General features: G+C 47.9%; 1 protein-coding gene across 1 annotated transcript in view; it reads left to right on the top strand.

Moving 5' to 3' along the window:
• The first annotated feature begins 1,545 nt into the window (after window positions 1-1,545).
• Window positions 1,546-18,886, top strand: part of LOC147422679 (putative histone H2A variant 3) — a 32,249-nt gene continuing 14,908 nt past the window's right edge. The window contains exon 1 of the mRNA XM_086502668.1: window positions 1,546-1,882. Coding sequence (XP_086358794.1) covers window positions 1,766-1,882 — 117 coding nt within the window. The 5' untranslated portion in view covers window positions 1,546-1,765. The remainder of the gene's footprint in view (window positions 1,883-18,886) is intronic.

The raw sequence follows: 18,886 nt of genomic DNA, 5'->3' as shown, positions 1-18,886 counted from the left end.
GGCCCCGCCCTTTCTCAACAACATGTATGTTATCAAATCCTCCTTTGTCTAGGGCTGGCCTCCCTTGTTGTGGTCAGTTTTGGATGTTGGGTCTGTCTATAAATGTTTTCAAGTGGTCTTGTAGTTAGTCATGGTGCCATGTCCATAAGTTTGGCCTCATGTATAGATAGTCGACCCACTTGAGGAGGAATGTTTGTGCAAATGACTCAAGGTCCGCCAAAAATTAGAAAAATCATAAAAAAAAAGAAGGCTATTTTAGCCATCGCTTTTGGAAAAAAGGGAACATTACATACATCGAGAAAGAAAACAAGAGAAGAAAAGAAGGGTTTTTGGAGGTTGTTGTTTTCAAAAGAGGGAGGAAGGAAAGGGCTCGCCGTATAGGGGTTATGGAGATTGGGATTCAGGCCTTCTTTGTCCTCGACTTCTTCTTCTTCTTCTTCTTCTTGGTGAACATAGGAGGATTGGGTCGACTCAATTCTCGAGATCAACATTTTTTGCTTCTTCAATTTCTTCTTGGCAGACATAGGAGGCTATCTCCATCATCATCGACTTCTCCCTCTTGCTTATTTGTTATATATGCAAGTAGATGATGTGTTTCTGGATACAAGGAAGAATTGGTCTCTACTTATCATAGGGTTTGCTTTCTGGAGTTGCATGACTTTGAATTTATATAGTAAAGTTTTCATATATCTAGCAACATCAGGTAGGGGTGGAGCAAGAAAGGATTTCTAGTTGCCTAGCTACAATTTGGGATATCAAATCAATGGTTTGCTCAAGTGTGTGTTATCGAGGTGATTGAGCACACATTGAGTCGCAAATATATTGGTTCGGATTTTTCTTGGAGATACAAGTAGTCATGCTGACTTTCTTTTGTATCGATTTTGTTTCAAACAATAAAATCAAGTTGGGATTTATATTTTTTGCTTCTCTTGTACTTGTTGGCACTGCTTGCTTGCAGGGAGTGATATAGGCGTGGTGCCTATGAAATGTTGTACACAATTTTTAGGCTTTTTGAAGCTATTTTAAAATGTTGCTTTTCAATGTTCCTTTTGAGCCATGCTTGTAATAAAAATAGCGCTTGCGTAAAGAAAGCTTTGGCTGCACAAGGAGACTCAAGCGAGCAAGAAGGAGCGTAAGGTATGCTGCTGCAACTCTCTCTCTCTCTCTCTGTCTATGCTCCAATGCAAAAAATGACTCTCTCTGTTTCTCTAAGTATGTGTAAGTCTCTCACATACACACACACAGTGCTGCCGTTGGCAAGTTAGTGAAGGCCTTGTTTCAATTCCTCTAGTTTAATACTTCTCATAGCTAGAGGTTGCCTTCCCGGCCCCGTCCAGAACAACATTTGTTCGACGACATGGATCATCAAAGGAATTGCCCAGGGATATTAAGCTGAACTCATGGTTTGTGTGATTGAGAAAGCTTGTTTCCAAGGTGATCTTTGGGCCTGCCCAAAAAAGAATGAAAAGGAAAAAAACCTTAAGTTCCAAATTTAAAACCTTAAAGATTTCTCTCGTCCTCATCTTTATTTCCTGATCTTGTACGGAGCACTTGCACTAAACGTGAAAGGTTGGCCTACCTTCGTATTCTGTGCGCGCGTGTGTGCAAGCTACATTCGTAGCTCGACTGAGGCCTCGTTTGGGTCATCGGCAAGATCTTCGAGCGGTTGTTCAGGTTTGAGCTGCTGGCCCAGGAACGGCAGTTTGCATGTTACATACAGCTGCGGTAGCTAGCGTACACGTCTCTGTTGTTTGGCGCAGCAGCGATGGTTGTCACAGCAGGAAAGGGGGCCAAGGGCCTGTTGATGGGCAAAAGCCCTGCTCTCGAAAAATCTGCAGACAAGAAGAAACCCATCTCCCGCTCTTCGCGCGCCGGATTGCAGGTTCTTTCCTTCCCCTGTCACACAGCGATCGCCCATGTTGCGATTAATATACACGTGTTTCAAATTTTCAAATTTCGCGCGCACAGCGAGCCCATTTCACATCTAAAACCAGGAAGGTCGTTTTTTATTTATTTAATTGTATAGTGTCTCTTTTCATCTTTTAAGCATGGTGGATCTGTTTTTCATGCGTTCGTTGAAGAAGCGCAGTAAATGCAAACTAAAAAAGAACTATCCATACAAGCTCTGCATACGTAAGATTGCTTCGTGTCAATCTCTGCATCACGCAGAACTTGCATTTTCTCACTCATGATATATGGACTGAACTCATGTCATGGACTGCACAAGCACCAATCAAGTTCTCTAGAAAGCTTCCACACTAGAATTTCCCCGCCATGTTGCGTCAGCAAACACTGCCTAGGCTTCTCAACTCTGCCAAAATTGGCAGAGTTGGAAAGAGAACCGTGTTACAAAGCTTCATTATTGCTACAGGACGACTTTACAGGTGTAAACTCAAGGGGAACTTATCTTACGTAGTTGCTCTCTCGGCTTAGTCTTGCCCTTTTGTTTGCTGTCTGTACCTACCTTGCATTTTTGTGGATATGCTTTGACCCTTGAGTCAGATCCTATGGCTCATCCTCCAAATTGATCCCTGGAGACTATACTATTCAGAAAACACCTACTTCCCTTATCCTTAGATTGACATGTTATTTAGTACGGGTGGATAGTGGTCCTTCTTGGACTAGGAACCAATTATAGTTAACTCGAGCATCATAGTGGGGAGAGAGTCTTCTTGGTTCTCCTAGATTTGGTTCCAGGTTCCACATGTATATTTTTCCTTCGGATTCACCTGTCTCGGGTGATCCACTTCCACAAGTAGAGACTGTTGGAGAGTTGTGACAGTTATCCATGGTGCGGGTTTTCTCCCTTCAGAGGGGGGATCTGTAGCCAACTTGGGAGTCAGTTTCTGTGACTACTTCCTTATGGTTCCATGTACAACGAACAAGATTGACAGACTATTTGGTTGCTTTCTACAACACTTTGTTCCTCTCTTGCAGAGCTTGGATGTAGGGTCGCTTGATCTTGCCCTGTTAGCTACAGTCTCAATATTGATATGTATTCCTTTTTGTTGGATTTCAATTTCTGATTCACTCTGAGAGTGGGGTGATATTCTCTCGGGTAGTATTTTAGACAGATGGAACAGGAGGGTTCGGAACGGGAACGGGGCCGGAACGGTAGACTAAAGTAAGGCTTGAATTACCTCCATTCAGCTTAGTCCCAAATCAACTCCTAAACAACCCCAAAACAGCTCCCAAATCTGCCTCGAAATCTACTCTCAAACTGCCCCAATTATGTGCCCCAAACAGTCCCAAATCTGTCCCCAAATGCCTACTTTTGCCTGTTTTGCCCCGCGTGTTGCCATTCCGCTTCACGTTCCGCCCTGTTCTCCCCCGTTCCGGAACATCGTTCCGGTTACACCCTGTTCCGGAATGGTGTTTCGTTCTCGACTCCGTAACGGGACTCATCCGGAACGCCATTTCGGAACGTTTGGGCTGTGTTCCGCCCGTTCCCTGTTACACTGAGATCAATAGTAGTTTCACTCTCCTTCCGATGAAGTTACTTCAGATACAACTTGTAGTTCATCATTGTATATGATGGTTGATGCAATTCTTTTGGTTCTTTGTTATCAAACAATTCATTCCTTAGTTGCCTCGATTGTCCCATTCTTTGGACTTTCCGTGGCAGCTTGGAGATTCTGGCATGTGGTATAGAATCAGAGTGCCTTTTCTCGAGGGTGGAGCACTTCAGAGTTGGGAAGTAGTTTATGCGTTTACCCTCCGTTTTGATGCATTCTCTTGGAGCGATCAGTAGTACGTTTTGTAGATGTTGGTTGTGCGACTTGTGACTCGGTTGAGTTGTGTGTACCTCGGGTCTATCCAGTTGGCATGTCAGTTCATATCGGACCACCCTTGGTCACATATATGAGCAACTTGTTATTAGCATGGAGAGCTTGTCATGATTGTGACTATGTTAACAGTATTACATTTACTCCTAGTTGCAGATACGTGAAGTGCCATGCCAAGGAGGACCCCTACGCTTGGATGGTCACACTGCTTCGCCCATAAGACGTGTCTCTTCGCCAAAAGCCACTCCTTCGACGGCTAGTCACACCCCTTTGCTCTACGGCTGCGACTCCTCGCCCAATGGTTGCAGCTCTTCACCGAAAGGACGTGTCTTTACGTCTAAAGTCATGTCTATTCACCAGGAGACATGTCTTTTCATTTGTGTCTCTTCGTCTCCTATATAAGGAGCCCTTGTATCACACATTCAATCAATCAAACACAGAATCTTTTGAGTCTTGTTTCTGAGTTCAATTCAAGTTTCTTAAGTCTTAATCATGAGTTTAGTACTTAATTAAGGATTAGTACCTAAAATCGTTATAGTGGTATCAAAGCAAATTTTTTCTCTGGACCCGAACTGTCATAAAATCTAATATCTAATTCTCCCAAATGATTTTCTCATGTTAAATTGATCATTTGGAGTAAAAGCTAGAACATTGGTAAGACTGCCAGACCGGTCTCTGTAGGGATCCAAAGGAGGGAAAATAGGGATCCAAAGGGGGACAGTTTGCAAAAGAGCATTGTGCTTCAATGGGGCTTAAAAGACCTAAGGTTCAGCTTCATTAAGACTTCCATAGGCTAAGGTTCCTAATTTTTTAGCCAATTGTCCAAAGGCCAATGTAGGGGAAAATTGGATGGACATGGAAAGACTAAAAAGTCTTCCCACATCCCTATCAAGGAGGGGGCGAGCCATGAGAGTAGGGGATGAGAGAGAAACACACACTCCAAAGCTTCCCCCTATACACAAAGAGAATACTGGACACATGTCAGGCTCCTAGGCGAGTTGTCCCCAAGCTTCCCTCAAATCCTATTGGATGGCCATAGAGGTGGACTAATGAGAATTAAGCTAGAGTAAATATTGTCTAATCAATCTAAAAATGCTTGATAAAAGAACCAATAGAAATTAAGCTCCCAATTGGATAGTCTACCAAGGGGTCCAATGAGCATTCAGTAGCCCAATGGCTTGCCTGATTCCTATTGGTCAAAAGACTAAGAGGTCCAATGAGAGTTTAATTGAATTATCTAATTACCTAAAGCTCTCACAAAAGGGGAAAGGGGGACACATGTCACAAGGCTAGCAATTATGCTTCTAATTTGTGATTGGCTAAGTTTTATAGGGGCCAATGGGATGCTAGCATGAGCAAATAGCAAGAGGGGTTGGCCAACATGAGAGAGAAGGCTGCATTTTACTCTTAACTCATTGCCACACACACACACACAACTCATGTGTGCAAGAAGAACTGTAAGGTGTAGCGGAAGTGAAAGTTGAACTTTGCTCAAGATGAGTGCTCCGAATTGTGCTCAAGGGTTCCTTTTACTTACGGAAGGGAGAGCCTTCCGTTTCTTTAGTGAGAGAGTGCAATGGACACAAACAAAGTGGTGAACACTGTGAATGAAGGTGCTGCGCGACTGAGAGGTAGAGAGAGAAGAATACGACACGAGAATGTTGTCAAACCCTCCTCCGAAGGCCCCACTCTCTATGGCGAGAGCGGTCTACTATTGATTGCACAAATCTCTACAATGCTTTGGACTTGCCGATGATGTCGACGACGATGAGACGGGGTGAAATCTAAAAACGCTAAGGGTTGAAATCTGCAAATCTTTATTTGCTGAATTCAAACTCTATGTCGGCGATGACGACGATGCAATGATGACGCGTTGAAAACGTAGATGCTGAAATCTGCGTTTTCCGAGCTGAAACTGCAAACTGTGGTTGATCTGATCGTGTAGCGAGGATCTGCTACGGAGAGGTGAGATCTGCGAGGTTTGAGACTTCTACTGCGGTGTGTCTGCTAAAAACTGAAAACGCTGATGCTTCTGATGATCTTGTCGTGATGAATCTGCAAAACACTGGTTGCTATGCTGCTCCAAAAACGCTAGGGCTGATGTGTGTCTTGCTGCAAAAACGCTAGGCTGATCCTATTGTTCTGCTAACGCTAGAACTGATCTGTGATTGCTGTTGCCAGGCTACTGCAAATGCAAAACACTAGGCTGGTTCTGCACTCGAAGAAAACGCCAGGCTTGGTGATGGCTGAAAACGCTGGGCTTTTGCTAATGAAAAATACCATGCTTGTTGTGGGGGGGAATCTTGTTGAGAAGGTGCTTGTTGAACAAGGTGTTCCTGCTGCCTCTTTTGCCAGAAAGTGCTAGCGATAGGTTTCTTATTTACTTGCTTATCAAAATTGCCCTACCTACTTCCCAATAAAAGTCACTTAAAAATAATAAGTGAAAATTGGCTAAAATAGGGAAAAAAAAATGCTCCTGATGGGTTATGATGGTAATCTGATGGTCATGCTGTGTGCAACCAGAGGATATGCATCTAATCTAAGTGCCTGGACATGCACGGTGTGCGAACAGACTCACAAAAGTGTCAGAACACTTCCTAAGCTAACTGAACTGAATCCATGTCATGAAGTAGCTTGTCCATGTATACATAGGGTTAGATGTATATGTGACAAGAACTCCATCTCCTTCTCCAAGCATTGAGAAGTGGAGGCCTACACCAACAACTCTTGGCTATGGAATGCAAATCCAACCAAGAGCCAAGCTTCAATGGCATGCTCATCTCCTCTACCATGCTAATTACTAAGATAAGCTATGCTATTAGAGTGATTATGTGAGGAGATTACTTCTTTCTCGTAAGATACCTCTTCTTCCTCTCAATCTATCCTTATTCCTTGCTAGCTCTCACCATTTTTGAAGGTGTGTGAGGTCTTGGGATTGAGGCTAGGAACACTATGTGTTTTTCAAGCATAATTTGGTGTATGAAGCTTCCATCTTCATTACACCCACTAGTTTTATTCAGAAACACAAAGATTGTATTGTACAAAAGTCTCCTTTGATGGGAGAAGCTATAATACAAAGCCTTTATGGAGGGGGGACCGGCTCCATATAGATCCGGTCCTCAACTGTTGTCAATTGTTCAATTTCTCTCTCTTTTCAAGTATTGTCAATGCCAAATTAGCTAGGTGTAAATTGCTATGTTGCTTTCTCAGTTAAGTACTCTCTCTATGCTCATTAGGAACTTGTTCTTAATGAAATGCTCACTATGTTATTAATTTCCGCTACACACAAGTTACTAGTGCATTAAATGCTACATTGGTATCAGAGCTATTGGTTTCTCTTTTCTTGCTCAAGAAGAGAGGTCCTCAAGCTTGCTACAAATGGTTGGTGTTATTAATTGCAAAAGAGTAAGTAGAATAGGGATTTATCATCCTTGAAGCACGCCTGCTTTATGCAGTTAACGGGGACACTGTTGAGAGCTATGGTCTTAATAATGGAGTCCTACGCGCCTATGGCTTAATCATTATTGAGCTATTAGAAGCTTGACAGGAACCGATGCTATCTTGGCTCTGTTGAACCCTCTCTTCTATTCCTTGCAATTAAAAATATTCGAGCCACAGGTATAGATGCTTGAGTGCTTATCTTTGAAGGTAAAGAGGAGTAGTAACTAGGGCTTGAAGTGCCAAAGTACAAGTAAAATTTTACACCTAAAATTTGCTAGTATGGCTGACAAAGGAAAAGAGATTGAAATGAATGTTGATAGCTTTGATTTTGCTAATGAAAAAGCAACTACTGATGCCCCTATGCTTGTAAACTATCTTGTTTCTAGGCTTCAACAAGCCCTGGGCAATCCATCCCTCCAAGGTGAAGTGCTACAACAATTGCGCATCCATGGTATTCTCCAAACTCCCCACCAAGAAGAGAGAGTACCTAGGAAGCCTCCTAGTGAGACTTCCAAAAGAGGACTCTCTTGGATAAGGGAAGAAGAGGAGGATCCGTACTAAGGGCTCAAAAATTTACTAGTCGATGGCGCATCTCCTTCCCAAAGGAGAACCCAAGTTTCAATGGTAGAGCCTCTACTGAAAGAACGAGAAAGAAGTGAGTCTCCTGCCACCTCGGCGGAGATGGCTCCACGCAGACGGCGGGCAAAACGCTCTCCAACATCCCCTAAACGTAGAAGATCATCGCATACTTCTACACACCATAAATTTTTTTTTTTTTCAAGAAAAAGATCCTTCTATTAGTTAATGAAAATTGCCCATAGGGCTACATCCACCTCTACAAGAGAGGGCTACAACAAGCATGATGGGGAGACTCTCCCAATGAAAAAACAACATATATACAATGGGGCTAGATCAAGAAATGGGAGGAGGGAAGAGCCACACAGGTGGACAGTAGTGCCATCTGAGCACCCCCTGGACCATGGTGTAGAAAGGCCCAGGGCGCCATAGTCGAAGGAAAGCCTTGCGGCGCTCCCGCATGCGGTCGAGCTGCCCTGTAGTCCCTCAAGCTGTCCTCTGAGAGTATGGATCAGCTCTAGCCAAAAGTCACGAACAGTCTCTGCTGGTGGCACAGGGCGAGCCTCAAAGATGCGGAAACAACCAGCCCGCCAGATGAACCAAAGAGCTAGGCCGCTGATGAGCTCCCAGCACTCCTCTCTCTCACTGCACCACTCCTGTGGAGTAAGGTCTGTAGCAGGCTGGAGTGCAGGTCGCCCCCCCTGTATCACTATCATCCTGCTGGTGGAAGATAGCTCAAACTGTAGTGCCGGGCCCGTGAGGGTGGACCAAGCCGCTGCCCCCCAAGTGTACTGTCGAGCCGCGGAGAGGGTAGGCATCAGCCGAAGAACTCGTAGCCACACCTGCTGGGCCGAAGGACAGTCCCAAAGACAGTGTCGCTGACTCTCCACCAACTGGTCACAGGCTGTACATGCGGCCGAGAGACCACTATGCACAAGCGAGCTCCCTACTGCTGTGGCTCTGTGTGCAACCAACCACTGGAACAAAGTGACGCGCCTCGGCTGTCTGGACTCCCACAGCCTCTGCCAAAAAGCTGCCAAGAACTCAACTGTGAGACCACCCTCCTGCCAATGACGTGCTGCAGCGGGGCGGGCCTCTCTCTGCGCTGCAAGTATATGACGTCCAAGCTGAACAATGTACTGAAAGAAAGGGACTCCTGGGTGGTCTGCAGAAGAGAAGGGGTCCCTCCATAGCCACTCACCAGGGTCCCACTGTACTCGTGCCAGTGGACAACACTCCCAAGCCCATAGCCTCCAGTGTCCTGTCTCGAGAGCTGCTGGGTCAGGGTCTATGACGCAAGTCCTCCCACAGATGCCCACAACTCGGATCCTCTGGAAACAGCACTCTGCTACCTGCGGGGCCTCTACTGTAACTCGCTGTAATCGTCCCCCACCCTGAAGCTCAAAGAACAGGGCTGGGACAGTCTCTGAACAAGCCCTGACTGAGATGAGAACCTCCGGTCGTGTGAAGGCTCCCATCCATCGGGGTGCTACTGGCTCGAGAGGCGTGAGCCACTCAGCTGGAACTGACTCTGAGATGTCCTGATACATGCTCTGAACCCCTCTCATGCCCTGTAGCTGGACACCCTGCACCTACTCTGACAAACCTGTGAACTCTAGCCAGTCACCTAGAGAGCGCGCTGGACCTGCTGCCATGGGACCCCATGACACATGAGGCCTACTCCCAACCAGGTGGCCTCTCTGAGTGCTAACCATGGGGTTCCAGACGAGGGGCTGTCGTAGGCGCTCCTCCGTGCATGTCGGTTGTCTCTGCTCTAGGCCACGCCGAAAGAGCTCCCAAGAGCGAAGCAAACTCACAACGAATCGGACCCCCAGTCTCCTGCTCAAACCAACTCGGCGCAACTCTGTAAAGATCCATCTGGTCGAAGGTTGCCAAGGGCCTCCTGACTGAGGCACCTTGGCACGAAGCCTCTGCAGCAAGAACTCTTTCCAGGGCTCCTCGCCTGGAAGAAGTCCTCTGACGACGAACTTCCCAGGAAGGGCTCTGCTCTGCTGTACTGGATCAATGATCCCAAGCCCTCCCTGAGAACAAGGAAGTGTGATGACCGACCCAGCCACCTTGGCTCGGGCAACCTGAGTGTCGCGACCTGACCAAAGGAAGTTCCTGATCAGCCTCTCTACCTGGGTGATACAAGAACTCGAGAAGATCCAGCAAGAAGTGATGTACCACATAGTTGCCAACAACACCTAGTTGGCAACTACTACTCTACCAGCCAGCGAAAGTCGTGCTGAGCTCCAGTGGAACAGCTTTCTCCTGATGGACAGGAGAAGAGGAGCAATCTGCTGCTCGGGGGACAAATCCAAACCAACCTGACAACCCAAGTATCGAACTGCAGTCCCTGGGAGAATCCACCTGAAACCCTCTCCTGGCATCCACTCTGGCACAGGAGCACTGCCAACCGAGAAAGCCACTGTCTTTCTCCAGTTGATCAACGCGCCCAATGCACAGCAGAAGGTCTCAAGAGCCTGCCCACACCTGTGTAAATTGGCCTCCTGGCCCTCTAAGTACAAGGCTGAGTCGTCGGCAAACTCAGCGTCCAGAAGCTCATCTCCCCGTATCAGGAGTGCTAAGCCCCTCAAACCAACCTGGTGTGACACCAAAAATTTGCTCATCGCCTCCGCATAGAACAGAAAGAGAAAGGGGGCAAGAGGACAACCCTGTCTGACCGATCGTGTGAGCATGAAGCGCTCTCCTCTACCTCCTGCCAAAAGCACCTGACTGTGAGCCTGTCTGTACAAAGCCGACACCCCTCTGATCCAAGCATCTGAAAAGCCCATCCCGCGAAGCGTGCCCTCTAGAAAGTCCCAGTCAACTCTGTCGTATGCCTTCTCAAAATCGAGAAGAAGAATCACAAGGTCCTCCCCACGGAGACGTGCCAGGGCAGAAGCCTCCCAGAAAGTGAAGATGTTGTCAAGGATACTGCGTTCCTTGACAAAACCTGTCTGAGTCCCATGTATAAGGCTCTCCAAAAGTGGCTGAATCCTCAAACTGAGAGCCTTGGCAAGAATTTTGTAGGCTGAGTTGAGGATGGTGATGGGGCGCCACTGTCGAATCTCATCCAAGGAGCCACCCTCTTTTGGAATGAGGTAAATCAGGACCTCACTCATGCTATCCGGCATCACTCCTGTGTGCAGAATGTACTGAAAGGCACTACAAAGATCTGGGCCAAGCAAGTCCCAGTACTCCAAGAAGAAGCTGGGAGTCAGCCCATCCTCACCTGGACAACTACCACGAGGAAGGGCCCTAAGAGCCGTGTGCAGCTCCTCAAGCTGAAGAGGTATCTCCAGCCTCTGGCGCATCTCCTTAGTCACAAGACAAGGCATCTGCGCCCAAACCTGCTCCCTGCATGCATCCTGTCTCTCTGACTGGGGCTCAGCCGTCAGTAGCTCACGGTAAAAGTCAGTAGCAACTGCACGCATATCCTTAGGCTCACAAGCAACTGACCCATCGGGTCTCCTCAGCTGAGTGACCTTGGCATGCGAGTGCCGAGGTCCTACTGTCTCAAAAAAGGCACCTGTCACTCTATCACCTACCTGAGTCCACTGAGATGCCTGTCGGTGAAAGGCAAACTCATGGTGCCTCTCCTCTGTGCAAACAAGCTCCTGTCGAGCCTGCTGTAACTGCTCCCCCAACCATGGATTGTCTGGATGTTGCTCCTGCATCCTCTGTAGTGAAGCAATGCCTCGTCTGAGACGCTGCTCCTCCTCTCTCGCTGCGGCCCGTCGAGCCAAAGACTCCTGGAGAAAAAAGTGGCTAAGCTGAGCTAGGCCTAAGGCCACTCTCTCTGCCGGTAGAGCCTGGCTGTACATGCCCTCTGTCCAAAGAGCCTCTATCCTCTCTCTGAGTGCTGTGTCCAACAAGACCCGCTCTGGGGTGCGAAGCATCGTGCTCCCACTCCTTTGCCTGTCTGCCACTGTGAGGATCACTGGTGCATGGTCCGAGAAGGATGTCCCTGCCAGGATGCCCACTGATCCCCCCAAGTCACTGAAGTGGTCACTAGTGTAGAAGCGATCTATCCGCGATAGATTCACTCCTCCCACTCTGCGGTCTGATCTAGAGAAGGCAAGACTCTCTGGAGGCCTCACAAAGCCAGAATGCTGCCATGTATCCGAGACCCTCAAGGTCATACACAACCTCTCCCAAGCTGCTAACTCGACTCCATGCACAGTAGCATGGCTACCTCTGATCCCGTCAGAAGGGTCCTCCAACATGTTGAAGTCCCCTCCTACACACCAATGGTCAACCTGTGGCAAAGACTCAACAATCTGTGACCAAAACTCTGCACGAGCACTCGCCACATTGGGCGCATAGATGTTCAGGAAGCCCACAAGGCCACCCTGAACCTGCAAAGTAATCCACTGAGCCCTGCCTGGCACAATAATCCCTCTGCCCACAATGGCTTGCTGCAATGAGTCCGCAATAGTCATACATACCCCACCCTAGATGCCTCCAGGTCCAAAAGCAGCTGACCAAAAGGAATCATAACGTCCACACAAAATCTGACCACAGCGCCGGATGCGGCTCTTAGACAAATGGTGCTCCTGGAGCATAAGGAGATCAATCTCTCCTCCCACAAGGCAACGCTGAAGCTCCTGCCGCAATCGGCCCCGCTGTCGCTGAAACTGGGGCCCACCTAATCCCTGCACGTTCCATGAGACGATCCTCATGGGGAGCGAGAGAGAATAGATGCTGCAGCAGCAGCAAGACGGGCTATCTTCGAGGTAGGCTTGGATGGGGAGTAATCCGCATCCGAGCGTCCTCTAGATAGGCGAGCCTGTAGTGAGTGCTTGGCCCAAGCCCAAGCAGAACGAGCCGAGCGTAAAGCAACCTCCTCTGTCCAGGAGTCCTCATGTATGTATACATAGCAAGGCAAACACTGTGTATCAGCAAAAAAGTACACCACAATGTGCCTACATCCTGCTGAGTCTGGGGGTGTCACCGCAAACTTGGCCAGTGGCCACAAAGTCTGCAGCAAATCTGTAACTCCAAGTTCTCCCATGTGGTGAGAGAACTTGAGAACCTGTGTATGCAACCATCCCACCACTGAGTCGAGGGACCACTCTGTCTCGGTCCTACCGCAGAGAGGAAAGGAGAAACCAACTGCTGAGTCCAAGGCCTCTGTCCCCCTAGCGGCGAGGAACAGAGCGTGGACCCTGAAGCAGGCTGCCTCGTGGTCTGCTGTGGAATCGCCGAGAAAGCGAGTGAATCCGTAATCGAAGAAGTCCCAGCGGCGTCGGAGGTCAATGCTCGTCAGACCACGAGGGATAGCTGCAAGGGAAGATGTCTGAATCTGCAAAGGGGGCCGCAAGAAGGGCTGACCCTCTCTCGCTAGGCGACTCGTGGCAAAAGCGCTGCCAAGAGATCTCCTAGCCGCCGGCGAGGGACCAGTCTCCTGAGTCGACTGTGGTACCGAAGCAGGAGGAGGGGGAGAAGGAGCTGGGGGGGGCGGAGGAGAAGAGAAGCGGGGCGGGACGACAGAGACAGGGGGGCGAGGTGGGGAGTGGGTGGGAGCAAAGGGCGGGGGAGGGGATGAGGAGGAAGAGGGGAAATCTGAAGGTGGAGGGGCTGGCGAGGGTGAAACGGAAGAGAAGGCTGGCGTAGGAGGCTCCTCCTGCTCAAGAGGACCAAAGCGGTTCCCCGTGGGAATCCACTGCTGTTGAGTAGGCACCTGAGGGCCACTCTGAGTGCCAGGCTGTCGCTGTGGCCCCTGGCGTCCGCTGGAGCCCCAGGCTCGGAGGGTGGCTCAGAATCTGTGCGCTGTCGCTGGCTGAGGCTGCGGCCGAGCCTTGGCAGGCTGGGGCTGAGGCTGAGGTGCAGGTCGTGGTCTCCTCCGTGGACAGGCCTTCGCTAGGTGGCCCATCTGTCTGCAAATGAAGCACTGGTTTGGGAGACCCGAGTACTCCACACTCTGCCTAAAACAACCCCCACTCACCCGAGGCAAAAGGATGACCTTCGGGAGCGTGTGGGTATCTTTGACCAAAACTCGAACTGAAGGGATGCCGGCGGCCTTGGCAGCTGCTGATGCTGTCGTACGAGGTGTCTCCAAAACAGTCCCGATGGCGGAGCCAATCCTGGAGAGCAGTGGAAGGTACTCCCTCCGTAAACCCGGAAAGCAGACTGAGATGGGGATGTCTGCCTCCTCTACGAGCACATCCGATGTCGGGTCAAAACCGTGTCGCCACTGTCGAAAGTGGACGCGTGATGCTCGGATAGCCAATGGACTCATAGCTATGACCTTGGAGGCCATCTCGGAAGTCTCGAACTCGATCTGGTAGTACCCCCGTCCGAGGATCTGGACATCCAAAATCTTGCCCACCTCTACGAGAAGGCGGGCCTCGAGAAGGTCACGCAGCTCTCCTTTGCTGGGTCGGGTGCTGAGAATCTTGCAAATGACCGAGGTCGCCTGTAGACGCTCTACCTCATCGGCTAGGCTCGCTTGCTCTGTCGGTGAGAGAGGAAGTCGAATGGTGGGCTCAACGGTGTCGGGCGAGGGGGCTTCGGAGGAGTCCCTCTGAGGTGGAGCATGAGCCTCCATTAGTGTCTGCTGCTCTGAAGGAGAAGGGCGGATGAGAAGGCCAACGCTTGAGAGCTCGGCAAGGAGAAACCAACTGAGAATCCACTGCCAGGCAATTCACACGAGGCCTTCGGAGGAGGGGGGGGGGCGTGGGGATAAGGGGCTGGAGCGGCGAGGCAGCGAACAACGAACATCAGGGGGGGCAGCGGGCGGGGCTGCACTCTGGCTGGGCTGCGCGTAGGCTGGGTGTAAGCTCAGCAGCGCGCGTGGACAGACAGCGCGCAGGCAGGGGCAGCGCGCAATAGGGCGAGGGCGAAGGGGGGGGTATGGCGTGGGGGAGCACGAGCAGGTGGGGGGGGGAGGGGAACGCGCAGGAGCAGCAGCGAGCATCGATTTGTGAATTGTTTTGAAGTGGTTATCTGCTCAAAAATCTTTACACACCATAATTCAAAGAGAGACGAGAGAAAACAAGAGAAGAAAAAGACGAGAAAGAGGTCACCCTCTTCTCCATCTTCTTCATCCTCTTCCTCTTCTGAAGAAAGTGATGGTGTAGACAAGGAGGAACAAGGGAAGAAAAAGGCGAGAAAGAGGTCACCCTCTTCTCCATCCTCTTCATACTCTTCCTCTTTTGAAGAAAGTGTTGGTGCAGCTCTTGAACCACCTAAAAGAAGAGGCCATAGGAAATCCTATGCCGCCTGGAAGAGGTCGTCCAAGCTCAAAAAGTTCAAAGAGGGAGGAAAGAACATCTCTTTCCTTACCTATGATGGCACTTTTGGTGCTACAAACAAAATCTTGGCCTTTTTCCAACAATTCAATGCAGCGTTTGGAGATGAGGGCTTCACGGAGTCCTCTAAGTTACATCATGTAGCCACACATTTTCAAAAGTCCGCAAGGCAATGGTGGTCTAGCCTACGGGCAAACGGTGAGCTCCACGAACATGGAAAGCTTTAAGAGCTTCCATCATGAAGTAGTTTTTGGCTACCGATGCCAAAGACAAAGTACTCACCGAATGGCGAAGCTTGAAGCTCTCTCTCTACGAATCTATTCACAAATATGTAGACAAGTTTTGGGATTTACATCTTAAAGCCACTATCTTCAAAAAGATGTATTTTGGAGAGCAAAAATGACAATTTTGTGCGGGTTTAACTGAGGATATGATGGAGTATGTTAACTCTCAAAGGCCAAGCGCCATATTTGCGGTCATACACCATACCATGGTGGCTTCACGAATCAACTTCCAACAAGGGGCTAAGAGAAATCTTAAGCCCATGGAAAACAAGGACCGTAACGAGCCTAAGGGAAGGACAAAGTCCAAAAGTCTCCCAAAGGCAACGGCAACAATAACAAAGCTAAGGAGAAGGGAATTTATAAAGGCAAAAATAAACTCTCTCCTGAAGAGCTAGAGCGTTATCGAAAAGATAACCGTTGTTTCAAGTGCGGGGAGCAAGGGCATGCCTATCGTGCTTGCCTCCACAAGAATACACGTAATGAGCCTCCTAGAGCTACCTTGGTCGAAATTCAAGAAGAGGATGCTCATCAGAAAGGATCTCCTCTATGCCATGCTTGGGGAAAGGTGTTAGGTGCAGCGGAATGAATGTTTGAACTTTGCTCAAGATGAGTGCTCCGAACTGTGCTGAAGGTTTCTTTTGTTCTTATGGAAGGTAGAGCCTTTGGTTCTTAATGAGAAAGTGCAATGATCACAAACAAAGTGAATGGCTACTGTGTGTGCAAGTGTATGAGACTGAGAGATAGAGAGAGAAGAGAATACGACGCCAGAGACGTTGTAAAACCCTCTTCCGAAGGCCCCACTCTCGTTGGCGAGAGTGGTCTACTTATGATTGCACAAACTAGTACAATGGGAATGCATGCGACTGATGCAAGTCTAGGCTATGTCGACGATGACGATGGAGATGACGAGGCCGACACTAGGGCTGAAAACTGAAGGTCTTTATCTGTTGTCCAAAAACGCTATGGGCTGAAATCTGCTGTTGCCGAAAACGCTATGGAAAACGCTGATTTTGCTGGTCTTTAGGGCTGAAAATCTGCATCTACTGTAGGGCTGAAAACCGATATTCTTTGGGCTGAATCTGCTGGTCTTTTAGGGCTGCATCTGCTGTTGCTTCATTGCTGAAAAACGCTGCATGGCTGAGGTTTTATCTGCTGAAAACGCTAGGCTAGAAGTGGGCAATCTGGGGATTTTACTAACGCTAGGGCTGAGGGGTTTCTTGCGGTGAAGATCTGCTGACAAACGCCAAGTACTGAGAATCTGCTGGGCGATGATGTCCAAAAACGCTAGGCTTGCTTGTTGGAGAAAACGCTAGGTTGATGGGTTCTTCTTGCTTGGAGGAGGAACCACCAAGGGGTTCTTACTTGAGAAGTTGCTTGTTGAGCGGTGGAGCTCCTGCTGCCTCTTCTGCCATTTAGTGCTAGTCTAGGTTTGCTTATATACAAACTTACTCAATTTGCCCTACCTACTTTCCAACAAAAGTCACTTAAAAATAATAAGTGAAAAATGTCAAAAATAGGTAAAATAGGCTAAATGCACATAAAAATTTCCGTGAAGGATTCTGATGGGAATGCTTATGATCATGCTGTGTGCAACCAAAGGATATGCATGTACACTAAGTGACTGGGCATGCACGGTCTACGAATAGACTCACAAAAGTGCCAGATCACTTCTAATCTAGACTGAATGGACTGATTGAACCCTTGTCGTGCTGTAGCTTGTCCACTGACACATAGGGTTGGATGTGTCACGTGACCAAAGGTAAGAGAACATGATGCTTTTATTCTCTTGGACCTTGGTTCTACTTCCAATTTCATATCCACAAAGTTGGCCACCAAGCTAGGCATCCAAGCCTATGAGATGGGAGATGTCCTACCTACCGATATGGTGCTTTCAAGGGGCATGAAGCCTCAGTCACTTCCTTAATTGGGAAATTGAGGTTCCATGTCCAAAGCTACGTGGACAAGGAGGATTTCTTTATCTCTCCTCTCAAGCACGAGGATGTAATCCTAGGGGCACCATGGTTTGATCGCATGGCTGCCAATGTTAAATTCCCGGACAAATTTACTTTAGGTTCAAGGAAAAAGATATGTACATAGATGCTAAGGAGTTGGGTAGTACCATACCTCTTGTACATAAGCAAGCTTTCAATAAGTCAATAAAGAGCTTTATTTCCGTGTACATGATTTTTGTTAAAGATTCTTAAAATGAACCTAATGCTTTAGCAAAAGAAAATAGAAACAATCAAAAGGAATCAGAGTTACTCAATTTCCTCAAGGGGTTCCAAGATGTTTTTATTGACGACATCCCTTGTGAACTACCTCCCAAACGAGGCAATGACGACCATGCAATTGAGCTTCTTCTAGGGAGTTCACCGCCTAATAAACCTCCTTATAGAGTTTTTCAAGCTCAACAAGAGGAGATTATGCGGCAAGTGCATGAGTTAGTTGAGAAAGGCATGGTTAGGCCTAGCTTATCTCCATTTTGTTCACCAGCGTTATTAGTGCAAAAGAAAGACGGCACATATCGTATGTGTGTCAACTATAGAGCACTAAATAGGATCACTATCAAGAGTAGGTTTCCCGTTCCACGGGTAGAAGATCTATTTGATAAGCTACAAGGGTCGACCTACTTCAGTAGGATTGACCTAAAAAGTGGCTACCATCAAATAAGGATAATTGATCAAGACATTGTAAAGACCGCATTTCGCACTACGTTTGGTCTTTACGAGTACATTGTCATGCCTTTCTTAACCAATGCACCAGCCACATTTAACCGCTTGATGGAGAAGCTATTCAGGCCTCACCGAACCTTTATTGGAGTGTTCTTTGATGATATAATCATCTACTCTAATTCATTAGACGAACACAAGCAACACCTCGAGGTAATATTTCAAGTTTTACGAGAGAATAAACTTTATATTAATCGAAAGAAAAATGAATTTTTCTTACAAGAGATTCGGTATTTAGCTCACATTATCTCTCAATATGGCATCCAAATGGATCCATCAAAGCTAGAGGTAATAAAATGATGGTCTAATCTAAGGAATCTGCATGAGCTAAGACGCTTTATAGGTATGTGTGCATACTATAGACGCTTCATAGAAAAGTTCTCAGAAAGCGCGGGACCATTACATGACCTAACAAAGAAAAATGTTAGGTATATATGGTCCACTAAGGAGAACAATGCTTTCGAAAGCTTAAAGAGAAGCTTATCTCTCAACCTGTGCTTACACTACCGGATCTCTCAAAGCCATTTGAGGTCCAATGCGATGCTTGTGGTGATTGCCTTGGAGCTGTTTTACTCCAAGAAGGGTACACCATAGCCTATGAAAGTCGAAGGCTCGACCCTGTTGAGCAAGCTCTAGGCATATATGAGAAGGAACTCTTAGCAGTTCTACATGCTCTAGATTCGTGGAAGCACTATTTATTGGGAACTCCTTTCATTCTATGAACGGATCACCAAAGCCTTAAGTACTTCATGACGCAGACCAAGCTCTCCGACAAACAAATGAGGCGGGCAAATTTCCTTTCGCAATTTCAT

The sequence above is a fragment of the Adiantum capillus-veneris genome, chromosome 27, assembly GCF_014529385.1.
Source record: "Adiantum capillus-veneris isolate H3 chromosome 27, ASM1452938v2, whole genome shotgun sequence".
In the NCBI taxonomy this organism is placed as follows: domain Eukaryota; kingdom Viridiplantae; phylum Streptophyta; class Polypodiopsida; order Polypodiales; family Pteridaceae; genus Adiantum; species Adiantum capillus-veneris.
The sequence above is the reverse complement of the archived record's forward strand: the minus strand, read 5'-3'. Positions and strand labels throughout refer to the sequence as shown.